At 38.4% G+C, this 25,565-nt stretch overlaps 2 protein-coding genes across 3 annotated transcripts; one reads left to right on the top strand and one right to left on the bottom strand.

The window, feature by feature from the left end:
* Positions 1 to 5,026: 5,026 nt before the first annotated feature.
* RHOQ (ras homolog family member Q) lies at positions 5,027 to 7,304 on the top strand (the record flags this gene model as incomplete). The annotated part of the gene is given in 3 exon segments (XM_009866426.1): positions 5,027 to 5,242; positions 5,993 to 6,088; positions 6,792 to 7,304. Coding segments are annotated over 3 exon segments (468 nt in total), but the record flags the coding sequence as incomplete, so codon positions are not given.
* PIGF (phosphatidylinositol glycan anchor biosynthesis, class F) lies at positions 5,911 to 25,357 on the bottom strand. Of its 2 annotated transcripts, XM_009866424.1 has the most exons (6): positions 25,130 to 25,357; positions 23,440 to 23,531; positions 22,461 to 22,577; positions 18,551 to 18,659; positions 7,357 to 7,490; positions 5,911 to 6,056 (listed from the first exon to the last, which is right to left on the bottom strand). In XM_009866424.1, the coding sequence occupies exons 1-5, from the start codon at positions 25,355 to 25,357 to the stop codon at positions 7,377 to 7,379; spliced, it is 660 nt and encodes a 219-aa protein (XP_009864726.1). In that variant the 3' UTR covers positions 5,911 to 6,056; positions 7,357 to 7,376. The 2 variants fall into 2 exon arrangements, with proteins under 2 accessions (XP_009864726.1, XP_009864725.1); XM_009866423.1 differs by lacking the exon at positions 5,911 to 6,056 and having other exon boundaries at positions 7,316 to 7,490.
* Positions 25,358 to 25,565: the final 208 nt, after the last annotated feature.

Genomic DNA, 25,565 nt, shown 5'->3' with positions numbered 1-25,565 from the left:
ACATACCAGAACTGGGTTTCTCCTGCTAGCTTAAAGATGCACAAGGAAAAAATAATCAGATGAACAGATCTAGATTAACATCTCCTTCACTACCTGTAGCACCAGATCCAAGAGGAATGAATTTGCCCAAAGGTCTTGGTCAAGGCATGGGAAGCTACTGATTGCCAAGGTGACTCTTCTAAACGCCTTTCATCTCCAAACTGGATAGAGAGACCCCAATGCCTTTCCAGAGGAGAGAGAGGCCCGTGGTCTCACATTACTGAGAGAGGGGTAGGGACCTCTGTCCCCATCACTTTAACCTGGGCAGGGAGGAGCATGATACCGTCAACCAGGGGAGCTACAGAGGCTCTGGTTCTGCAGGATCCCAGTGTGCCTGCACTTCTTACTTCAGTTTTGTAATAAATAGAAGGAAAAAATGTTTTTTGTGGATCAAGAAGACTGTCCAGAAATTATTAGACTTCACCTCGTGTTAGTTTAATTTTTTAAAAATAGCCCACTGCACGTAAGCTATATACATATCAAAGGCATTCTGGAGTGCCTTGCAAAGAGTAATGCATTATTAAGCTAGCAAACCCCTATGGGTGGGAGGATGCAAGTAGAGAGAGAGGATAATAATTTGCTCAGGGCTACATATTGTTAGGCAGAGTTAGGGATACAGTTTTTGTGTTTTTAACTATGTTTCTCAGCTGATACCCATGGAATCCGGTAAAAGTATCAGTTAAAAATTAAATATTGCACTGCATTTTGCTTTTAGTCTGAGCAAATCCTTGAAGAAGAATATAATGCTGCAGAATTGCAATATCATTTTCCAGTCTGCAAACAAAAAGTTCCTCAAGACCTCTTTTTTTTCTGAGCAGGTAAATGTCACGAAAAGAAATAGCCAAATTTTGGACATGTTAAAACAAATCCACCTGCATATCCAAAATACAGTGAAAATGAATGATTCAGTATTCAAGTACAAGGCAGCAAAAAATCTCAGAGGCAGATTATTGGGTACTGTAACGTAGATAAGGAGACCTCAAGGTTTTAATGAGTAAGATAAAGGCAATGCTAGACTTATCTGCAGAATAAGACTTACTAAGTGTAAGTCTATATATAAAAATTAAAATTAAATATAAGCCTATATAAATAGACTTACCTGCAGAATCAAAACTAGGGTGAAATAAAAATTTGAAAGTATGACTTTCCATTCTCCCCTCTTAAAAACAAAACAGAACAAAAAACCCAAACAGTCCTTCCCAGTTTGTAGCTGAGAAGCCAAGTCAAGTCATTAGTTCCTCCATGTCATCTCCTTTCCCCTGTCTGTTCTATATCAGCAGCTGTTTTGGGTTACCCAGAGACAGACGGTAAATGTTGGACAGTCCTGCTACAATGTTTTACAGCTTTTATAGGGATCGTAGCTCCATACAATTTTAATCAAACCAGCATGCTTGCATCCAATTTGTTTAAAGTTATTACGACTCTCCTAATTTCAGTGTGTTTTTCTGTCTGTATTCATCAGCTTGAGCAAACAGTTTTGTTTTAAAGTCCAGAGCATGTTGGAGAATGAGCGATTTCACTATCATAGGCTGGAGTCTTTAAGACTTGTATTTTCTATTTCAATCCTTAGTGGCCTTCTTGCCCATATTATTCATATTCTTAAAATATTCCAGTTAAATTCTTTAAGTATTTTTAATGCCTAAATATACATGCAGTGCCTCTCCCAATTAGATTGGCAGTCTAATTGCTGTACAGGGTGGTGTGTACGTGCACTCAAATTGGAATTTATGCTGACTGGCTAGCATAATTAGATTTTGCTGTCGCATTTCATTTTAGAATAAACTACATTTATTTCCCTTACGCTACACTGAGGAAATAAGTTATAGTTGAAGTAGTCATATTTTTACAGACTTCCCTAATATTCAGTCTAAATTCATTTGGTATTTCAGATTCTTTTACCAAGTGCAGCAGTTCTTTAGTGCCAATACATCTGAGAAAGTTTTCAGGTTTGATTTCTATTTCTGAGGGGCAGCTACTAGATGCTGGTCATGTTTAAACCAGGGTCTCTTATGAGGACCTAGGACCAGTCTAATCACAGAATCATTCAGGTTGGAAAAGACCTCTAAAGTCATCAAGTCCAACCGTCAACCCAACACCACCATGACCACTAAACCATCTCCCCAAGTGCCATGTCTACAGGTTTTTTTAACACCTCCAGAGATGGTGACTCCACCACTTCTCTGGGCAGATGTGGTGGGAGGCTTTATTAGAATTACCTGCCATTATCAGTATCATTACAAACAAAGTTTCCTAGCAAAGACAAGGTTTAAAGGAGAGCTGGGCAGCACTGATTTTTTTCAAGCAGCAGTGCTGGTGGCTACAGCCAAACTGTAATTTACTTAAGCACACATGCAGTGAAGTCACTGCAGTGAATGCCACTTTGTATTGAATATTTGAATATTCATTTTTGTAGGCCACAGTACAGGGTATATCCAGTCACACTGTACTTGCCTTCAGTTTAAGTTCTTAATTACACAGGATGGACCCAGAGCTTGCCCAGTGCAGAGGGAGCGCTTAGAAATCAAAAGGCGTATAAAGAGATGCGGGGGCAGGAGAGGAGTTCAGCAACGCACACGCCTTAAGAAGTGATACCATTGCTTAGTCCTGCTGATGAATATGTGGGAAGTAAGGTGCAGTACCAAGATGTGGCTAAATGTACAAGGGTTCGTATCTAATGAGATTTAGAAAGATAAACTAAAGAGGAGAGTTTTGAAGTAAACCATGGAAATGTAACTCAGCTTTGAGATCAGAAAATGGTATTTGCTATGAATAGAAGGTCTGTCTGTAATTTGAAATGGATTAACTAAAGAGATATTTTAAGGTCAGTGAACTAGCAGTAATTTCTGGTGACAGTGAAATGTTTTCTCCATTCTAGCATTTAATGCAGACAGTATTGTAGCTACTGTAACCCAGATGTGAGATTTTTAGAAACTGTTGACTGTAGTGAAGGTGGCTCTTTGGTGGTAGGAAGAAATTATGACTTTAAACTAGATTTTAAAAAAACCTATTCACTAGTACCTCACATATGATTTAGTAGAGCTGAATTTGAGAGCAACTGATGGATCTGCCTGCGTGTTCCTGCACGCAATTTTGTACTCCAGGGACCGGTGTAATTTGTAGTTGGGAAGCTTCTTTTAGGATTTTGATCTCCACCCCAGAAAACGGAGTGGCAACCCTGAGCAGCATCGAACTATATTCAGTAGTAGAAGTGAAATGTAAAATACATGCTTAAAAAAAAAAAAGGAAAAAAATATTTGAATGTTGAATAGTTTCAAGTTACTGTTGTGATGTTCTTAAAAGTTATTTCTGCTTTCTGTGCTGGACGTCCACGTGTGTGGAAAAGACACAGTTAATGTTCTTTTTCTTTTGGAAAAAAACCTGACACTAGCAGGGGAACAACTGATCTTCAAAAAGTCCGGTCAAAGGTTGTAGTTTCACAGTAGTGTCAGTTACTGTGGCTGTGAAACTGGGAGGCCATGTTTATAGCTACGCATACTCTAGCTTACTGATAAAACACAAGACTGGCAGCAGAGTGTATAATCAAAATGACACGTGAGAATACTGATCACAGATAAGAACAGCGTGTAAATAGGCACTGAAGAGTACTGGCCAATGGTCTTCTCCTCGCTAGCATAGAATCTCCTCTGGTGCTTGTCTTTGCTTCATTTCATGATGAGGATAATGGGCCTCTTCCCAATAGCCTTTGACTTCCAAATGAAGAGTCTAGTGGAAACTGTTCTGTGGAAGTTCTCACATGGTTTCTGAAATGCTAGAGACACCATCTTTAACAAGGAAGGGCTTTTTTGAAGGTGCAACTATAGGTTAATAATCTGGTAATGTGACTGTTGCCAAGGAAACAAAAATTTAATTTTCTGGCTCATTTCAAACATGGAGTTGAATTACATTTCTGTCTCTGCCTTTAATGAATGAATTGTTCCAATATTTGTGAGATTTAATTAAGATGCAGAGCTTGCATGCTGTAGAGGGAGGTTGCTGCAGCAGCCATAATAAACTGGTGTTTATTGTGACAGAGAAGGCATAAATCCAGCATTCTTCACTGTCTCAGCAATGCTCAGACTCAGTCTTAGTGATCTATGAGAAAAAAATAAAAAAAGCCTAAGATAGGAATGATAAGGAATTGGTTTGCTGCCACAGACCAAAGTAAGCTTTGCAGAGAGAAGGTAGGGCATGTTTCCTCCTGCACTTTGCTGAAAAATACAGCAAAGTCCACTTTCTCTCTTGCTAGGGAGAACTCCGTCTTACAATAGGGACGCTGCTTCTAGGTACCTCTGTTGCCACAGTATTGTATGTGCTGGTAGTAGGACTGGTGGCTCTAAATGACCCAAATAATAATATTTTCACACTAGCTTCTCCCCCCAAAGGGAATTAATGTTCCCCTGATAGTGTTCTCAGTCTGTAATTTCTGTTCCTTCCCACTCTTTGCTGGGCTTGCTTACAGAAAGCCGAGTCTGGACCAAAGAGGTTCCTTCTGATCTTCACTTTGCCCTGATCCATTAGCAGTAGGACAGTAAGGTTTCTAAGAGACGGAAACAAGATTTTAAGGAGAGCCTTAAATATCACCTCTACATGTGATCCAAAAGAGAATGTTTAAGTGCCTTAAATAGCTGTAACCTAGCCTAGCCTGTATAACCTGGATAGCTCTATAGCAGTTACATCTGCTTAATTCTCTGGTCAAACAGACGCTAACCTTTGATCTGCAAGTACGTTTGAACCATAAGCCTTTTTTTTCTTTAAGCAGAAATTTTTTAAGGGTAGTCTTCTGTATATTCTTGTACAGAAGTAAGTTTCTATTAACACACTTTTCAAAATACTTACATTTACATATAGTTACCCTCATATGCAGGTTTTTCCGCTTAACAGCCACACTAACCAAACCTGGAATAGTTGTAAACATTAAGAAGATTTGCCTCAACAGGAAGTCCTGAAATATGAATATAGTTTCTGAATATAACTGTTAAAATTAACAAAATACAAGCAACAATTTAATATTGCAGATAACAGAATTTTTCTTTCTTAGGAAGACTATGATCGTCTGAGACCTTTATCTTATCCTATGACCGATGTCTTCCTTATCTGCTTCTCAGTGGTAAACCCTGCTTCATTTCAAAACGTGAAGGAAGAGTGGGTACCGGAGTTGAAGGAATATGCACCTAATGTTCCCTTTTTACTAGTAGGAACACAGGTATATCTAGTTCTGTTCTACTTTATTTAAACCATTCAGATGATTGTATGGGGGTGCCTTTTCTTTGGGCTGGAAGTTCAGGCCTGACAGGACCTGAGCAGGACCTTCTCCTGGCTTTGGAGGTATGACCCTAACAAGTGGCAGAAACTCCAGATCTGTGTTGTTCTCTAATGAGCTTCCTCCAGTTTGTTAAAATACACACACTGTAAACCAGGTGGCAAGATTGGCTGCATCTCTCCATGTGATTTTCTAGAAAGTCATGGGACTTACAGAATAAAATTGTCTGTCCATCCCCACATTATTGGAATTACTTGGGTCTCTAACTGTTTGTCATATCCAATATTTGCTGATGCAAGGGAAGAAGTGAGACAATTTCCTCTTGCTTCTTGTGGGCAGTAGACTTGGCTTCAATTACAAAGTGATCCACATGTTGGTATGATGTTTGGGTTAATCTTTCTGCCAGCGCTGGATATATATTCTGGTATTCTGAGATGATCACATCTAATTGAAGAGCTAAATTACAGAATAAACATTTTTTTTTCTTCCGGATTAAACGTAGAAGTTCACAGCCTAAATTTCCAGGGTTTTGGATCAGGAAGGGTCCACGGTCTGAATCCTGACACAACTCCATTATTATACATGCAACACTCCATTAAATAAATAATTCTGCTTTAAAAAGAAAGTATCATATAGCCTGCTGACTTTTGTTTAGAAAAAGTATCCCAACGTGACTGCAATCTTTCTTGCTAGATTGATCTTCGTGATGACCCAAAAACTCTGGCAAGACTGAATGACATGAAAGAGAAGCCCATATCTGTGGAGCAAGGACAGAAGTTAGCGAAAGAGGTAAACTGGCTACTCCTAAATGAAACCCAAGTAGCAAAGAAGCAACCCCCTCCCCTATTTCCAATCAGTTGCTTCTTCTTTCACCACTTTGCCCATTTCTTCTATGAGTCAAAGTCTGAAACCTTATGACTAGTTAACCGTTAACGCTATTTACTTCCATTGTTGAATACAGCTAACAAGCAGACCTGTGTAATAGCACGTCCCTGTTAGTAATAATTCTGCCTTTCTGTGTAGACACTTGTAAGAACTACAGAAGTGTTAAAATTAAAATCACGGAGTGGTTGAGGTTGGAGGGGACCTCTTCTGCTCAAGCAAAATGTTGGAAACATCTTTAAGAAAGTATTTGAGAATGCTACGCTACCATTTTAACATGCTGCATGAATAATGCTTATCAGGACACTTTATAGAGTCTTATGTTTTGAAACTTGGTCATTTAATCACGTAATTCTTTTTTTGCTGTTGAATTAGAAAAAAATATCTTATCACTGTAAATCCAAAGAGCTTATTTAATATGCTTCATTTATAAACCAAACCAACTTAAACGTATTCCAGATCTTTGGCCAAAAGACAAATCTTCCTTTCTCCTACAGGGTGATCACAGCCAAACTTTATGATGTCACTATAGAAAGAAAAAAAAAAGCAGAAGTGTGCAGATAGAACTGAACAGCTGAACTGCTACTGAATTAACTTATTTTCTTAACAGATAGGAGCCTACTGCTATGTGGAGTGTTCAGCTTTAACGCAGAAAGGACTGAAGACCGTTTTTGATGAAGCTATTATAGCCATTCTAACTCCAAAGAAACACATAGTGAAGAAGAGAATAGGCTCAAGATGCATAAACTGCTGTTTGATCACGTGAGGTACATTTGACAATGGCCAGGCTTACTGTGAAATTCTACTGAATTTAAATACAATGCATTAAGTACACAGCAAACTTGTTACAGGTTTGAAAGCTAAAACTACGATTCTGCCTTCTACAACCAGTGGAATCCAGAGGAATAAAATCAAACTCAACGAACTTGTAGTAAGAAGCCACCACGTTACAAATATTTTATTCAGACTGGAAGGTACAGTCTCTCAGGGTTACATAGTCTAGAGGAAGCAAAAACTGCACCACGCTGAAATGGCATCTATGTGATTTTATTGAGTGGAGATGCTTGGCCTGAAATACTCTGTATGAATTTGGTTAGTCTTCTGCTTTGACTATATATATATATTATAAAAACCAACTTTTGCACAGTCTATATGGAATCTGCACAAAGAAATACCTTGTGTCTCTTTGCTCCAGTTATCTGCTTTTGTATGTAAGCTGCTTTCGGTTCCAGTGTATCCACAGCGGTGCAATAACCAGACCAGCCACATAGCCAAAGGTAGCTCCGAGGGAACAGGAGATGGGCCAGACCTGGGGGGAGAACACGAGGTAAACGTGGGCAACGAGGAAGACGTTTGTGGGGTTTTTTTGTACATTGTGAGCACAAATTCTCAGCGTAATCTAGGTACTGAAAGATGGCGTAGTCTTACTCTACTTTAAAGCTTGACATGCTTTCCTAAAAATGCCAAAAGTGTAACAGTCAACCTGCGTGAACACTAAATGCTGTTGTACAGTTTTTAATTAATACGCATTAAAATGTAACCGGGCTTCTGGCTATCGCAGACCTAAGTTCAGTATTCCCAAAACTGTGTGAAAGAAACCTAAAAGTATTTTTATGCCCTGAAGTGCTCAGCTAACCTGACTTCCTGTTCCGCTGCATGTGTTTGGAAACGCAGAGATTCTTGATGATTTCTCCTTCCAATCTCTCACAGCATTCTGAAACTCTTAGAGGGGTGTATAAATGAACTAATACTCAAATAAGGCCAGAGACTAGAATGGACAGAGGGTTTTTCTTCCTTCTTTCTTGTCTTGAAAAACAGGCAAAGGGATGAATTTCCCTCTAGCTAGCTGTAGGGAGGGAACATAAATTTGGAAACTGACTGAACATCTTGCACCCAGTTCAAGAAACATGTAGTAAGCTAGTTATGTTAAAGAGAGCTTTAATTAAAACTCGATTTCCTAGTCCAAGAACAGGGAACTAACTCAGTACAGCTTACACACACAAACCATGTAGTACTGAGGCAAAGGAGTAATAGGATTCTCCCCCCTGTCCCTTCTTTTTGTTTAAATTGGTGTTGATTTGCAGGAAGGGAGGGGCCAAAACCAAACTTAACCAGTCTGTCCTCAGGTGCACCTTATATTACCAGTTGACTACATACTGCATTTGATGAAAGTCTCAAGTTGGTGATTAAAAATATTTATTGTAGAATAAACTGAATTCCCGCTCCCCTTCAAAATTCTCCTTTGCATATTTTGTTGCAAGGACAATTCTGCAATTCCTGCCGTACAGTGCATGTTCTTGAAGCAAGTACAGGCTGCACTCTCCTATTTTTGTGATTTTTTAAATTAAGGAGGAGATTTCCACCTTTACAGTACTTCAGGCTGAGAAAGGCTAGTCATTAAAGAAAATATCCACATCTCAGAGTCCAGCCTTCTTTTCTACTTCATTTTGACTTGCAATTCATGAATATCAAATGAACCTACTCTTAATGGTACTAGTTCCCCCTTTCATTCATTTTTCTAGCTCTGATTCTTCTCTTTATTACACTTGGAAAAATGTATTTATTCACTTCTTTGATCATGGGAATTTTAACTAGGACTAAGAGTAACGTATTTTGTCCTCTGCTGTTTCATCTTCAGAGTCTCCTCAGCTGTTTCATCTTCACATTCCTTAGCATTTGCCGTTTTATATATTATTTGGAGGTCTTAAGGAGTGTAGCAAAGATGATTATAAACAAGGTGCCTTAGGTACTCTTTATTGACCTTGTTTCATTCTTCCATTTCTGGACATTCTGTATCTGCTACTTGTTTTTGTTGCTGAATACTTTTGCTGTTGCCTCTCAAACCAAAGATTTGCTTGTTTTCATTCATTTAACAGTGGTATTGTAGATCTTCTATAAAAAGTCTTGAGAATCCTTTGGCATGGTAAGATATTATGTATATTTAAAAGTTACATGAGTTTGTGGCCTTGGCTAAAACTACACTTCAGGTGGCTCTTTTCAATTTTTAAATGAAATGTAATTAAGTTATTTCTAGTATTTTGCATATTATACATGTCTAAAGGATAAAACAATAAAAAGTCCCTGCAACCCCAGCTGCTCACTCAGTACCCTTCAGTTAGAACAGCAGTTGTGCTTTCTTATCCACTGATGAAGGCAAATACTAGTTGCAATATCCACAAAACTATGGACAAAGGCTTCGTAACTCAGTGATCCTTTTACATCCCATTATCTGAGCAATCAATGATCCTTCATTAAATTTTACCTAGATTAGGTGAATCTGTAGCTGCCAGTTTGCTTTTCAGAAGTATGGGTAGATGTTGGACTCGGAGTTTTTCAAGTTCCCTTAACTGGAGAGTCCCTGATGGTATCCCTGATGACCCACTCGCCCCATGTCTTTTGGTATTCTGTGTATAGTGGGCAACTGTAGGTATGATTAAAAGGATCTCTGATGATTGTTGTAGCTTCTTTTACCTGACTGAACTGCAACATGGAAAATGTTTTTTCAATAGTTATGTAACTTCAAATATTAATTATGCCTCTTGTCTCCATCTTCCAAAACAAATGTTTGCTTAGTTTCTTAAAAATCAGTGTTACCTTACAGAAGTTTCAGGCTGTCCCACCTAACACGAGTCTCTGACCTTCGAGATCCAACCCTCACCACTGGCAGCTGGCAAAGATAGGGGGCAAAGGGAAGAAACTATAAACCGCTCCGTCTCACTGTCTACGAATAAGAAAGAAAAGACACACCACCTCATCCCTTCTGGTGGCGTAGAACAGAAGGGGACTAGGCCAGGTACTCATTTTGCTGGCTGTATGGCCTGAGGTAGTTCTGAATGCTGGCCTTCTGAAAAGTCCCTAAGCACAGGAGTTAATAGCCTGGACTTAAGAGCGTTGCGGTCCTGATGCTATTTTCTCTAAACCTTGAGGCAGGAAAAAACCCCAACCAAACAGATAGGCAATGGTACTAATTCTGCACCTTTTATTCTTGACTGCTGCCCTTTAGGCTTTAGCCAGATGCACCCATGGGAATATCTACAGCAGCAAGTTATCAAAGACAGATGAAGATGTGGCTCTTAAGCACATCAGCTACACTAAAATAAGAGCCTTGCATATGCTTTTTGTCCATCTACAAAAGTGGGTTGCTTTGTTTTGTGTTAGCTGCTGGCCTTATTCTTCTGAGACCCCATCACTTTCCACTGGACCTTTTTAAATGAATTTGACCTGCTTGATCAGTCTGCATTTGCCCTGTCTTTCACATTACCTCTTAAACTTGGTTTACCTTCCCTGACTTGGTATTGAACTGCCTCTAAGTGATAAAAATCTAAGAAGCTAATATCCAGCTGCCTGTTCTAAGAGATTCCATTCCACTTGTTTACAGTATGCAACTTGTAACACGTCCCTCTCATCCTCTTGAGAACTATTCAGCTCAGTTTCTCCTACTTTACACTCCCTTCAGTCACGAAGAAGCTGATATATTTTACCCCAGTGCTGATGTCATGTCTAGGCTGGGTCAGCAGCAGGGGAATAAGATGTTAGGCAACACTGCCTAACTGCACTCTTTTTTTGAAGGGGAAGAAGGTTGATCTGGAGAGAAAAGTGTGGGGAGCACTGGAGACAGGACAGAACGTTCTTCAGGAAGCTGTGATGAAATGCCTTGTCTGTCCCAGCAGCTGGAAAGCATCAGCTACCAACCTCAGAGCCTAATACAAGAATCAGTTTACACATCAAATGCACGCAGAAAAGGGCAATTTTAACAACCTGTATATGATTATCAGGCATCCAAAGAGCAGCTTGGCAAAAATAAATCTCCACCTCCATGCTTAACGAGCACAAAAATTGGATTTTAAGGGCCGGAGCATGAGATAGTGGTTAATGCAAAATGATCCTGACTTCTGCTATTTGTTTAAATTTTCTTTTTCTTTTCATCTGGCAGCAGTGATAGGACTTAACAGATTTCTTTAGGCTAGCTAAACAGACACTGCAGAACTGCAAAGTTTCTGGTATATGTTAGAACTCATTTTAAGAATAGGACTCAAAATAGGAATTGGCAACTTTTCAGGACACAAACAAGCTAGTTTCCTCCAGTGCTCTTTTGAACACCTATGAGCTGATGCGAAAACGTTTAGCATACTGCATGGAAAGCAGAGCATGTTGCAGGATCCCAGCAAGGTGTTTAGCTCTGCCGTACTACGCATGTAGCTGTTGAACCAGAATTCTGACTGCATGACAGTTCCGTCATCCACCACAAGTCCGTAACTTGCATCCCGTGCAATGGGAATCACACCTAAGACATTGACAAAGACACAAAGGCCAGATTCTTAGAGGACAGAGCAGCAACATCCTAACAAAGCTTTTAAAGATAGTATAAATCAAGCAGCTGACTGCTGGAACTTTATACAAATGCAAATACAGTAGGGCAATCTACTGTATTTACTTTCTCGGTTTTTAAATTTAGTGAACTGGCCCCATTCTTGAGATGAGTGCTTTTCTCATAGTCCTCAACTCTCTTTTTTATATGCTTACTATTTCAAAAGATCCATTTCTGACTGTCAATTAGAAGTTATGTAATAATTTTTTGTTTCATTTTAAAACTGAATAAATGAGCACAATTACTTTCCCTCCCTGTTTCTAACATGCCTTAAATTCCTGATCATTTAGTCTGTACTGTCTTAAAAACTTCAGTACATGCCTTTAATCTATTTTGGTTTCATGCACATGTTAACTGTGTCTTACCACATTGTACAGAATGCGTGTGTTGACAAGTACATGCCAAGGAGAAGAAAGTGTGGGGGTTTTTTTCAGGCTGACATTTGTAACTAGAAGTTGGTTTTGTGGATTTGTGTTCTAAAGTTCTATCAAGCATAACTGCCTTTGATCTCACCATTAAGGTTTACATTAAGAAAACATATCGTTAAATAAACAATGGTAACCACACTAAAGTGGAACAAGCTTCTACCTCTGTTTAAAAAAAAAATGCAACCCCTGGGTATTATCCCTTCTACTCACACAGAGCGACTTCCTTTAAAATAAAACTTTCACAGTAGGTAGTAGATCTGAAAACAAATACAAGAAGGAAACTCTCTGAGCTGCATTAAGAATAACAAAGTAGTGTGAAAGTTTATAGTCCTATTTCAGCTTACTCGAGTTACCATCAAGAACTGTACCCAAGATTCTCCAGATTATTTTTCCGGTTACAAATCTGTGAGAGGTATCTAGGCTAATATTTACAGTCATTTTGGCTACATTGACGTGGCAGTCAATCAACTCATTTGAGTTATATCAGCACCGCCTACTACGTTTGCAGTATCCAGTATAAAGTGGAAATACATCGATTTAACTTTTACCTAATGATATGAAAACGCTATAGGCAGAATGTTGTTTCAAAGGTACTTTTTATCATTAGTAACTGGTACTACAGATCAAAGTTACGCTACAAAACCCCAGACGGGTGGGTGGGCACGCATACAGTTAACCCAAGGACACGTTTTAGAAGTCTTCTATCAAGACCTGCAGTAAGCCCAGGAACTTCACAATTTCCAAAATTCAGTTGTTGTCAACGACAAATGGAATACGAGTTTCACTATGAAGTGTGCCGATAACGTTTTGGTCTTTAATTCTACCACTTGTTCTGCGACTACATTACCTCAGGCTGAGCAGGGAAAGGACGTGTCACAACGTGTCTAGTAACACCTAAACGAGCCTGTTCTGTTTCAGTGGTGGTGTGCTTTAACGTGCCACTTCGCAGATGACACATGAAGCCAGTGCCCAAACCACACGTGGTTATTAAAAGCACACCATCAACTTGAAGTAGGCCATGTGACAAAAATGAGCAGCTGTTACAAAGGAAGTTATTTTCTATTTCTTTGTCCTAACTAATCATAACCCTTACGTACCCACTGTGCATCAGAGGGCTTGAAAGGGCAACTGGAGGTGGATGTACAAGTCTAAACCTTTTGAACATTGTCTAGAAAAGCCTTATTTAAATTATCATAATTAAGTGTTGAAAACTATTTTTAAAATGCTTTAAGAATTAGATACTAATCTCAAAACATTAGGAAAATTATTCTATCAGTCTGATGCTTGTAATAAACTGAAACATCTTGCAGTCTAAGACCTGAAAAGTTAGGGGTTTATTTTCTTTTTTTTTTAAAATACAGAAATGTAACTGCTGTAGGGATTAACTTGCATTCCTGTAAGGCAACTATTTTTACCTTTGTCCAAGATAAGTTAATTCTGCAGCCCTATCATCAGGAACAACCATAGAGTAAGCTTCCCTGACCAACTGTTTTGCACAGTTACAAAATTATTTTTTCTGAAAACTGGCAGAGGGCATGGCCAAATTATGTTAAAAAGTTACTTTCAGAACAACAACAGAATAATGAGAAACAATGAATCATCAGGATACCAACTGACTTTCAGTAATATATTTTATAATTCTAACAGAAATGCTTTATATATTTTTCATTTCCATTCTGAAACATTATTCAGACAATCAATGCCATTTTATTTCCAAAACAATATTCTGTTCCTTTTAAGTAATATATACTTAGCGTTAAAGTTGTTGTATGCTAAAAAAAAAAATGCATTTTACATTATTATTTTTAAATGTAGACAGGCCCACTAATCTGAATATCCCCTGTATGCAGTATTTTTTCAAACACAAACATGAAAATAAAGTGAAGATTTTCTGAGACATCCGTATTTATCTTGGTTTTGTTGCATGTCACAAGAGGTATTTTTGAAGAACCATTAAGTCTTCTTTGGTTTAAGAATAATTCAGAATGAAGTAGCATTTTGGTTTTAGCCATTTAGCACATGAATTGGAACTCTTGAAGACGAATTTCATATCAAGTTTACTCCACAGAAGTCTGAAGTATTTTGAAGTAAAAACAAATTACAGGGAAAGGTGTCTAAGACATACTGACATCCAATTTTCTGATCAGTTAGGATGTAAGTCATGGTACTTCTCAGCTCCTACCAATACATCTCAAACATGATGTAAAGGGATGACTACCATTTAATTCTTCAGCTCTTCTATTAGGATTGCAAGAAAAGATCCTAGTCCCAACACAGACAGCTAAGGACTAGGAAACAGATTAGCAAAACCCAAACTTAGCCTTGCCCTCAGCTGCTTTTTCTTTTAAAGCAGCAAAGTGACATCAGAAGCGCTGTATCTGTCAGTGTGGCAATTCAGGCAACAGGTGCTTAACAGAGAAGTGCAGGCAGCTTTATTCAACACTCCACTGGAATTTCAGCATCCTCAGTACTCTCTTCAACCTCTTGCTTCAGGTGAGCGAATACAGGCATCTTCATTTGAGGCCATTTCTACGAACTAAACTGACTTCACAGAAGTGGCTTTACATACTCTACTCTTTGAACAATTAAATTTAAATTGTTTACAGTCAATTTAAAAGTAGACTGTAGACACTCTGAAATTGTCTCTAAAGTTCAGACACTAGATTTGATGAATCATAGAAAGTGCTAAATCCTGATCAAGTGGAAAAATACACTAATTCAAGACTGCTTAACTTTTTGTATAACCCTCAGGCTGTATTAGATTGTTCTAACAGAGCTAAATCAACAGTAATAGCAATTTTCATTCCAAATTCATAGTGCATTTCTGCACCTGCTGGATGTCAGATGTCTTTGCCAACTTGTGAAATTTCAGGGCTACGAGAGCAGAGGGGCAGCAGCATCAGCCCTTTGGTTTGCTCTATCACATGATATTTCTCAACTACTGTTGAGCCATCCAATTCTTATACTACCAATTTTGCTTCATCTACAACACTCCTTAAATAATGAATTATCTGGAGCTTAAAATACAAATGCAGCTGTGTTTGCATAACACACCACAAACACTAACCATAACTAACTGAAACATCAGAAACAGATTTTGCCACAAGCAGACTTAAAGGCCTTAACACTGCTCCCTAAAATGATGACACCACTTTAGCCTTGACTGTTTAATAAGAATTAAACCACATTTTCTGCTCCAGAGCAGAACCATTTCCATTACAGATTTAAAATAAAAATTAGAAATTGTTTACAACTAAAAGTCTTAAGGTACGAAAAGGAAAACAATCACTAATGAAATCTGTTCTTATCCCAAAAGCTGGTCTTGAGTCCTTCCATTTGAGGTGCTTTTGGATTCGAGAAGTCCAAAATTGTAATCCACAAGCTCTCTGCTTTTAGGCTAATACAAGAAACATTGATGTCAAAAGCATGACACATTTATTCATGCAGATGCCTAGAAGTAATTCAGTTTTGTCTGGGCTCTGATTACTTTTAAGCCCACATTAATATCTACATTACTTTTCTCAGACCTCGCTTGGGACTTAATCTGTAGGTGTTCTGTAAGCGTACCACCTGGATCAGGTTCCATCCAAAACACTGACGGTCCATTTCTTTCAGAGGGATTATTTATTTAATTTAGTAAATAAAGAACTTCTTCTGGCAACTGCGTTATGTACAGGTATTTTTAAGTTCAGTAAGTCAGTGGTTAGATCAGTTACTGAGGAGATGGGCAATCTGAACTGAAGATTTTCTTCTCCAACTAAGCAGATCAGCAAAAGCAGAACGCTTTACGAGAGCCATTCTTCTTTCCCCTGCCTTCGGCTGAAGAAAAAAAAGAAAGCACCTCTCCTTCTCCTCTTCCATTGCTACAATGAAAGGAGCTACCACGAGTTTCTATAATCACCTGACATCAGGTAGCAAAAGCAGTACCCTTGCAAAAAGGAGTTTAATTGCTAATGCCCAGTGAACTTCTGAAGAACACAGAGATGTCTCTTAGCCCTAAGGATTTCTGAGACAGCAATGCAGAGTGACTACGTGCAACTCAATACCTGCGTTGTTGAATCCATGGTACTCAGTGGGGATAGAAAGACTAAAGACTCAAATGTTGCATGTTCAGTGTTTCCAGAGAATCGGATTCACAGATGTTCTCAGTCACTTCGGCTGAACTGGGAAACAGCATTTCCTGGGCAACTATTGAAAACGCCTGGCCAGGACAGTTTTTCATTCCCCCCTCCCTGTGCCTTGGTGCCCATATTTAAAAGATCACATTCACAAAAATATTAAATTGTCAATAGATGATTGAAGAGTTCTGAACGTTGTCAACACAATCTCTAACAAGCTATGTTAAAGAGGTTCATTTCTGCCTTGAAGATTTGTTACCATTTTGGTGCTTCGCTGTGATGCTTTGCTGAGATAATTTGACTTTAAAAACTACATAACATTTTAACAAGAACATCTTTCATTTGCCCTTACACAGCAGATCTTAAAAAATTAGCACTTTAAGCTGCAGTTTTCAAAGACCGTCGAAGTGGCAGCCTGCAGGACCAATAAGCAAACTTCTCTGTGGCTGCTCTTGAATTGCTCACATAGTGATTAAAGTAACGATCAAGCAGTCCAGACCCAAAACAGAAAGCAAGATTTCTTCCCCCATCCCACTATTTTAAACCCTACAAGGTAAAAGTTTAAGTGATGATGGGGAAATATGAGGGGAATTTAAGGGAAAGAACACAGCCGCAAGTGCCCTGAATCCAGGAAAATTGCTTTGATGCAGGAATAGACAGTCAGAATCTCACCCCTGCCAACTTTAGTATCAGCACTATGTCAGAAATGAGGGTGGAGATGGTGAAGGAAAAGGGAAATACAGACAGACAATTGCTGCGGCTGCCTGAATTCTCTGGGGAGCATTCATGCCCAGAAACAGCTAGTGACAAGTTATGGTATCTGAGGTTTCTGCAGATGTTTTGCTGTTTTGAGGAGTCAGTTAATATCTTTTTAGATGTCTAAGTATAGATTATAGAGCTTAACTTCTGTCAGTGACATTGGACATTTACTGACCTGGAAGAATTTTCAAGTAGGAAAAGCTGCCAGACCATTAGCAAACTTGTGACTCCTGCTTTGGGAAGATGGGGCAATGAACAAATTAAGCAATTAACTCTACTTAAAGCATCTGTTTTAATCTACTACAGTCTTTGTTTTGTTAATCAGAACCTACTGACTTAAGTTTTCCTTACATCATTGGTGCATAAAAGGTGAAGCTCTTACACACAGCCTAGTAGCAGAGTCTGAGATTTTGGGAATAAGATAAAACCTGCCAGATGGGACATGCCATTTAAAAATCCTGAAGAAAGTGCTTGCCTCTCACTGGAACAGGAAAGTGAATAAAAGTTTGCAAGAAGGTATCAGATTGCACTTCAATGAATCAATTGATTTTTGGGTTACATTCATGTCCATCAACAATTAACGAGTCACAGCAGATACCTATGTCAGACTGACTGTGATACATCTCGCAAGAGTAAAACCAAGTGTTTTTAGGGAAGAAAACCTGGGGGTTTTTTTTAAGTATTAACCTGCTCCTCTATTATTTTTCAAATATAAATTTTAGTATCTCATTACACTGTCGTGAAGAAAGGCTGGTGGCCTCAAAGCAGGCTGTTAGTTACTTATGGAAGACACATTTCCATTGCAGCTGTAAGCCACACTGTCTCTACAGTATCAGAGAAAAAAAAGTGTGTTGCCTGTTAAACTGATTTCTGAAAGAAATCTTTGAAACCATCTGCTTAAGAACAGGCCTGGCAGATACTATTCAACTGAGAGCATATGAGTTTGGTAACCTGACAGAAGAAAATACCCACTGAGGGCGTTTAGGAAAAAGTTGTTACTAGTGTCATCATTTTATGGCAAATGCAGACTTCAATTATGTTTAATGGAATCATTTCTCCATGCCAACAAACATATTAAGAAGACATTTGAATTTATAAAGACAGAATGTGCAATGCCAGCTTCACGTTTTTACTGTGTGACTAAAAAGCTAATGCTTGCCTTTCTTTGAAATCAGAAGGTAAGTTTTTAGTACAGTGCCTTGGCCACACCATTCCCACAAATCAATCCCAATCCATTTAAAATTCATTCTGTTAAGTGCTTTTATGGAAGAGAGAGGGAAACTAAAACACTAGGAAAGCATCTTTCCTTCCCTACTCATAAACATTAAAAGCTACCAGACTGAAGGCAGACAAACTTGGAGCCATCTTCGTAATTTCACATTTTTCCTCCTGCTTGTCTAGCTGCTGCTTATTGAAATACTCACAGCGTTATTTCATGGTACAATTTGCATGCAACAGACACTCGTAAGCCTGTAACAAAGAACCTATTAAAAAATGAGGTAAAAACTTTGCATTTTACATCCTTATACTGTAAGCACAGATGTTTCCAATGACTTTTAAAATGACTGGTATAACTCTGCAGGAACAGCTTATGACTAAGGCCAACGTACCTGTACAGTTTCAGAGCAATACTGTGTAGTGTGCATATCCAGGAAAAAAGTATTTTTATATTTATGATAAAGGTGTATGTACTAACCTGCCAAGGCCGATCCCAATCAAGAGGAATAGGAAATGCTCCAAACCAAGCTCCAAGTATACTGCACAGAGTAGTAATCTGTAGACTGCTTTCCCAAATGGACATAGGTCTGTAAAGACAGGGTGTTAAAAGATTTCAACAGCAGCGAAAGTTACCATGTCAGAATGCTGGATCTGATTTCTCTCAATATTTCTGAGACTAAAACCAGACATAAAAATCCATATTTTAGATAAATAGCATGCAGGTTTCTCCTAAAGGATACAAAACTACATGTAAAATAAGTTGCGTATTTTAGTTAGATCACAATCTTCCTATACCACACATCCAGATTTTTTTTTCCCCTTGAGATGTTTACTGCAAAAGCTAATTTATTTTACCTGTAAACAATCCTACTGAGCTTGAGACACTGTTTGACTGAGCAAATGAAAACATCACAGTGATACTGTGTGCATTCCAGGCAGAAGCAGGCATGAAAGGGTAGCGTGGGATTATAGAGAAAAGTGCAAGCAGAGTCACAAAGTACTCTGTGGTGCAGACATATTATTTCATTACTATGACGATTCAAAATTTAAAATAGAAGTCCACTATGTGAATATTTCAAAGTAAATTTCCATCAGCTGAAAAGACACACTGCAAATAAATGTACCCTGCACATTGCAGCCCTTCAGCAATGTCTCATCCAAGTTCTAGCAGGCTGGCTGCAGGATGAATTTGATTGCAGGCAATTTCTAACACTTGCATTGCCGATCACGCACATATCATATCACAGGAGATGTTAATGACTTCAGTTCTCAGTTTATAGCTTTCTAACACCGCTGACTTCAAAAGTTTTGGAAAAGTTAGGTTTCTGTTTAATAGATAAGCACTAATTGTCCATCATTAGTCTACCAAGGGATTTCTTTGCTTTTCTCAAGCCACAAACATTTAAGTACTTGGTACCAGTTATGGAACAGGAACAGCACAAGCTCGGAACACAGTAGGGCACAGTTCTGAGACAGGAGAACCAGCTTGAAATCCCTGCTCCAAATCAGCAAGGTCAGAGAGTGGAACTTCAGGTTTGCTTCGTCTCAGATTATAAACACAAACCCAGCTTTAGCTGAGAGAATTAAAAATATGTGGATTTTTGTGGCTAGAAGACTACATGGACAGTAAACTCTGAACTTCACGTGTGCTGTTTAGGTTGCATGACATGAAAGCTTTAACCCTACACCTTGTTTTGAAGAATCTAAAATTTCTGACTTTGCTTCTGAGTACACCTAACTCACTGCTGCACCTGCTATTGACCAAATGGCTCACAAGCGTGGAGAAAAGCTTTTTCATTGTTGGCAAAATAAAGGTCATAGAGATTATAATATTTATAGTGCAACGTTGGCATTTTGAGCCGAACTGTTTCTTCTACAATAAACCCATCCCTTCTAATTTACAACACTCCATATAAATTCACAATCCTACCAGCTTTTTTTTTTTTGAAGGGAAAGGTCCCAATTTAACTATAAAACTATGTAGGAGTCTACACACAGAAAGTTCTTGAAGATCTTCAGAAGCTGAATAACTGATCTGAGAGCTATCTGAGCTCCAACTGTTTCATGTATACAAAAAAAAAATCCCCAACCAAACATCACCTCCCTTCCACAGTGCCAACAACTCAAACTTTTTAATATAAACAATAAACCTGCAGTGTCAGAGATGACACCTTATCATGAGACAGGACATATAATCCACCTCTTAAAGGCACTTAAAAGACTGATCTTGTAGTAACTGTATTAGCAGTGATTTAGCCACGACGGCATTTCAAAGTGCTGCAAGTAGAAACAGAGAAAGCTAAATGCCTCTGCAGAAACAATAAGCACTTTGCAAGGTTATCTAAAAAAATACCTAAGTCTGGCTCACCTGGTTGTACCACAGCTATTATGATACAATTGACTACATCCAAGTTAGCCGAATATAACTTTATGAATTGTGCTATGGCAAGACATTACACACATCAGTATTTTCACACCAGACCACCTAAGAAACATAGCAGAAAGCTACCCAGAGCAATAGCTAAGTGATTAGTATCTGTTACTTATTTACATTTGGTACCTCAAGATAAATGTTCTTTTTCTAGATGGCTTTTTCTGGCTTTCTACCAAGACAATAGCACAAGCACATCAATATTGCACAGGTGAATAAGAGTAACAAAAAGAAATGCCAGTGTATTGTAAATTGTATTAATATATTTTTGAAACACATTCTTTTTTCAAACTAAACTATACACTTGATCAGACTTTCCAGCTTGCTGCTCCAGTGCAATTCCATTTGCTAAACACTTCTTTCAAGGCAAACAGCTGCATTGAACTTACCCAACCATCCTTTTCCTCTATTCAGCCAGTCCCACCTCATTCCACACAGCTAAGTTAGAGACAAGCTTTTAATACATCATGTCTACGCTCAGCTCACACCTATGCACAAGACTTTCCAACTCATTCATGAGGTCAAATGAAAAAACACAGGATTATTTTTGAAAGAGCAGCTTGCTACAATATTTCTTTGTAGCCTGTTTTCACGCAAAGGCTAGTCTAAATAAACATGATTATTAAATAGTCATTTTATTCAGACAACATCACTAGTAAGAACTATGTACAGATTGTCTTGTTTGAACATTTTTGCTGTGACAACTCGGTTTCCTATGCAATAATCATGCTGAAATATCATTAAGATCTAGACTAGGAAAGAAAGAAATTGACAGACATTCAAAATCTAACCTGGCACAAACGCAGAGTGTTCTCCAACATCTGTTATTCAATTCAACTATTATTTCCAGTTGCAAAGACTCCAGAGATGACAAAGTACATCAGCACTGATATGTTTTGGCTAAAGGACTCAATGCTTTTTATTAAAGCTTATTCAACTCTTCCACTAATAATAAAAAACCAAGCGTAACTGACTATAATAAGAATGGCAAGATATTTTTCTGTAAGCTGAAAACAGAGATAAACCAAAAGTCAGTACCTGAAACTACTACATAAAGTCTACTTTCGTCCTCCTCTACAGAAGTTTAAACCAAAAGTAACTCTATAGTTCAGCAGCGTTACACAACTTATCACTTTCTTTTGTGATGAGACTTCACCCTTATAAACTATTACAAGGAAATGACTGCTGACACTGTTACATCTCAAGCATATGTGGGGCTTCGTTATGTTTTGGCATCCCAGTCTTTCAACAATCCTCTCTAGTGAGTGAAAAAAGGCAGAGGTGAGAGTATGCTTCTGAAAAACGCATTATCCTTGATACATGCTAATGCCAGGGCTATCATCGAAGTGAAAATGAGGTCAAAGGGCTAATTTTACTTTAAGCATATCCTAGAAAAAAATCAATGCTTGAAAATTCTGACACTGAAAACAACTTTGAAATCTGAAAAAGAGCATGGGTAAAGATCACATACTTAAGACCACAGTAAATGATATATAATTTTCACCATTATGTTCAAGTTAAAAATACTGTTAAAATACTGTTTGTTTTGGCTTGTTATTCCTACTTTAAAAGCTGTATGTAGGAAGGTACTACGGGATCATGTGCAAGATTCTCCCTTCACAGCTCTGTCTCAGGTTTCCTCTTTATTCGACAACCATCATACTGGACTGCACAACGGTTTTACACCAGTAAAATGTGCGTTTGAACCTTTACTTCCTTCAAACACATATAAAGTGAGCTTCAGAGTCCATACACCAAAAATAAAAGCCGTTTTTTGGAATCAACGTCATCAAAATAAATCATAATTTTCTGTCAGAAAACCACCTGTAGGTATGAAAAACCACCCACAATTCAGGAATTTTTCCTTTCTTTACAAAAAAGTCCATGATATATAATTCGCATCAACTCTGTCCATTTCTGTTCTAAGTACAGCGAGAAACTTCAGAACAGAACTTACCCATTTTTACTAAATACCCGTATCCATGCCTGTACATTTGGTCCCAGCAAACACAAGCATTGTAAAGTAGTAAAGGTAGACAGGAGAACTGCAAACAAGAACGTCTCAGTCACTGACCTACAAAGAAGGAATATTACAAATTAACTGAGGTAGTTCCTAATTTTGCAAGAGTTCCAAGCTTCAGGAAAAATAAATAACCCAGACCTCTAAGTCAACCTATGAATGCATGCATGCTTTCTTAAACCTCATATAGAAGAATAAAGTATTTTCTTCTTATTCTGTAGAATAGTAAAGAAAGACGGAAAGAATCCTGGTATCAGACTGTTATCTTGAAGACTGAACTGTAGTAATTATTTTAGTTGCCTGGTATCCATAACATTTTTAAAAACACAGGTGTACCTCACAGAACATCAGGTCTAAATCGAACTAAGCTTGGATATTTACTTCATAACTCCATTTATGCTTCAACTTTGATGTTGTAGAAGCAACTATGAAATCAAATGACATGATGCCACTGTTAGTCTGTAAGTTAGTATCTCCCCCAGCAATCAGGCTGCTTCATGTCTCTTTTTCTCTAATTTTAAATATATTTTTAATCATTCCTCAAAAATTAAAACGATAATATCAAAGATATGCAAGATGCCTGTTTCAGAATCTCATGGGCAAAATGCCTAAACAAAACTTGAAAAAATGTTTGTACCTGCATGTTTAACATAAATACTTAAGTAAAAGGAATTGTAACTGTCTTGAACAACACACCTCCAAGTATACAGAAATTGTAAGAGCCAGCTTCTAAAAAATCCACAAGAAACAAGCAAAAAAACCAACCAATGACCAGAACAGCCACCCTCCCTCCCCCAGGCAGAAGCTCATCCTTTAACTTCCAATGTGCCAGGAAAGAGACAAGTACTTATACCAGTACCTGCAAAGAGAACTGCCCCTTAAAAGGTTTAGAGAAAGAGAGGATCTTCTGACTTACTCTATGAGAGGTGCTCCATAAAGAACAATAATCGCATGATATAGTATGCAAGACATGAAAAAGTATATACAGCATTTTACAAATCTGGATATCTAAAAAAGAGCAATAAAATATCACAATGATGTTTCAAAAGAAAAAAGAACATGAAGAACACAGCATAGTCTTTATCTCATCAGTAGTATTGTACTCTACCCATTTCTTTCATTTCAGCTACAGCACAGTATGATACTAGCATGGCATATTTCAAAATATTTTCCCTGTGTTCAATACTTTAAATAATTAGTTCTTCCTGCACCATATTATAAGACAAATATATAAAAAATATAACTGGAATTGTTGAGATAAAGAGATAATTTTATTGGACATTTGTACACTTCTGTTTTACAAATGTTACGTCCATTCATTAAAAGGCATTTTTCACAGAATGTTTAAAATATTTAAAAGCAAGAAAATACCTACTATGAGGAAAAAAACCCCCAACTTTCGGAATAAAACGTACTACTTAAAATTACATGAAATAAACCCACTATATTTTAAACTTTACATCCTAAATTCTAAATCTGTTTGAGAAATGTCCACGATTTTCCATGAATCTGCAAAACACGTTATTTTCTACGAATATAAACAACAATTCCTGAGTACTCACTATATCATATAGAAGCATAGCTAGATAAACAGGTCTGGTTAGGTCTGCTCTGATCAGGTCACCAAAGGAAACCCATAATTTCACTTGAATGCTTTCTTTATTTATATATTTATGCTCTTTATGCTATTTATTTACGCTAGGCTGAGACGAAATCGCACCTAGAACATGAAGGCTGCTTCATTTTTGAATCATGGATAGTTTAAAAACCTTGTTTTCCATGATGATTTTGTGTATTTCACATCTCTCAGTCAGCAAGCCTGGACAGAAGCTTTGCATACAAAGGTACTGCTTTCAGGGATGTTTTCTTAAATGTTTAAGAAACGCCACATGGGGAGTGCAAGACTCCACCTCACTTCAAAATGCGGGTGCACTCCCCCACTCCTGAACAAGTTGCGTGCTGCTCCAAATCCACTCAGTTCAAACCTCTTTCATCAGGATTCACACCTTTAACGCTCCTGTTACAAACTGTAACTATAAAAGTCTCTCCCAGACTGAGATTCTTGGGTATGCAAATTTCATCACTCAGGGAAACGTTGCCATTTTAGTAATTTTCCACATAATTTTAAAAAATTTACCAGCTTTGTTTACGTTACAATGAGGTGGCCTTTCTGTTATATCTCAAATTCTAAAAGTGATTTATCTTCCTTTAAAAGTTATTAACAACTTAGAAAAGTGTTTCTTCATAATGCTGAAGGTCAAGCCTGGACTAGGAAACTGCGCCATCCAGTTTTGCCAATTTTTGCCACCATACAAATTGTTGGAAGATGAATGGCTGAGTCCGCGATGGACGGCATATTGACATGAAAAAGGCACAGATTCGCTCAACCGAACGGGCTGTTTACAGGTAGGGAAAATTTAACCTCGGGAAAAGGCTGGAGAATTTATTTCAAGAGGGGCTACACGCAGCTCATTCATGGAAAACAAGAATTCATCACCAAAAATTGTTTTCTTTCTTTCATCTGATTCAGTGGAAGAATGGCTTCAGTGAAAGAATCTGCTTCCCCTCCGCACTGTCGGGTAGCAATTCAAGGATAAAAATCTTACCTTGTGAGCAAAGGAACTCCTCTTAGGAGGCAGACTGGGTTTAAGGACTAAGTGCAAGATTATGTTAAGGGCACTAACGCAGACGGAACAAACACACAGCCACGCGAGGTGCGTCCCCAAAACCGTGAATCCGTCCCAGAAGACACCCGGAACGACGGCGGTCAGAACCACGCAAGCAGCCCCGAGGAGGTTGGCAGCCAGGAGCCTCCTCAGCTCTGCCTCCCGCATCGCGCTCCCCGGTTACCGCCACCTGCAAGAGACAGCGCGTCCCACCCCGTCACCGGAACGCACCGGCTGGCAGCAGGCTTCCTCCCGGCCGCAAGGAGCTTAGTTTGGGGCTGGAAGCGATTACTTAGGGACAAACGTCAATCCGTTTAAGGAAAAACAACCAACCCCGAACAGCAGCACCGGGCGGGCACCGGCTGCCCTCATGGCG

Source organism: Apaloderma vittatum, unplaced genomic scaffold, assembly GCF_000703405.1.
Source record: "Apaloderma vittatum isolate BGI_N311 unplaced genomic scaffold, ASM70340v1 scaffold37083, whole genome shotgun sequence".
Taxonomy (NCBI): domain Eukaryota; kingdom Metazoa; phylum Chordata; class Aves; order Trogoniformes; family Trogonidae; genus Apaloderma; species Apaloderma vittatum.
This window is presented reverse-complemented; position numbering and strand designations above follow the sequence as displayed.

What these genes read in the sequence shown, in the direction of transcription:
- PIGF (XM_009866424.1), bottom strand. Translation starts at nt 25,357, where the DNA reads ATGCGGGAGGCAGAGCTGAGGAGGCTCCTGGCTGCCAACCTCCTCGGG. An exon ending in GGAGTTCCTTTGCTCACAAG is followed by an intron (nt 23,532 to 25,129) that starts GTAAGATTTTTA and finishes GCTCTTTTTTAG; the next exon opens with ATATCCAGATTTGTAAAATG. An exon ending in TATGGAGCACCTCTCATAGA is followed by an intron (nt 22,578 to 23,439) that starts GTAAGTCAGAAG and finishes CCTTCTTTGTAG; the next exon opens with GTCAGTGACTGAGACGTTCT.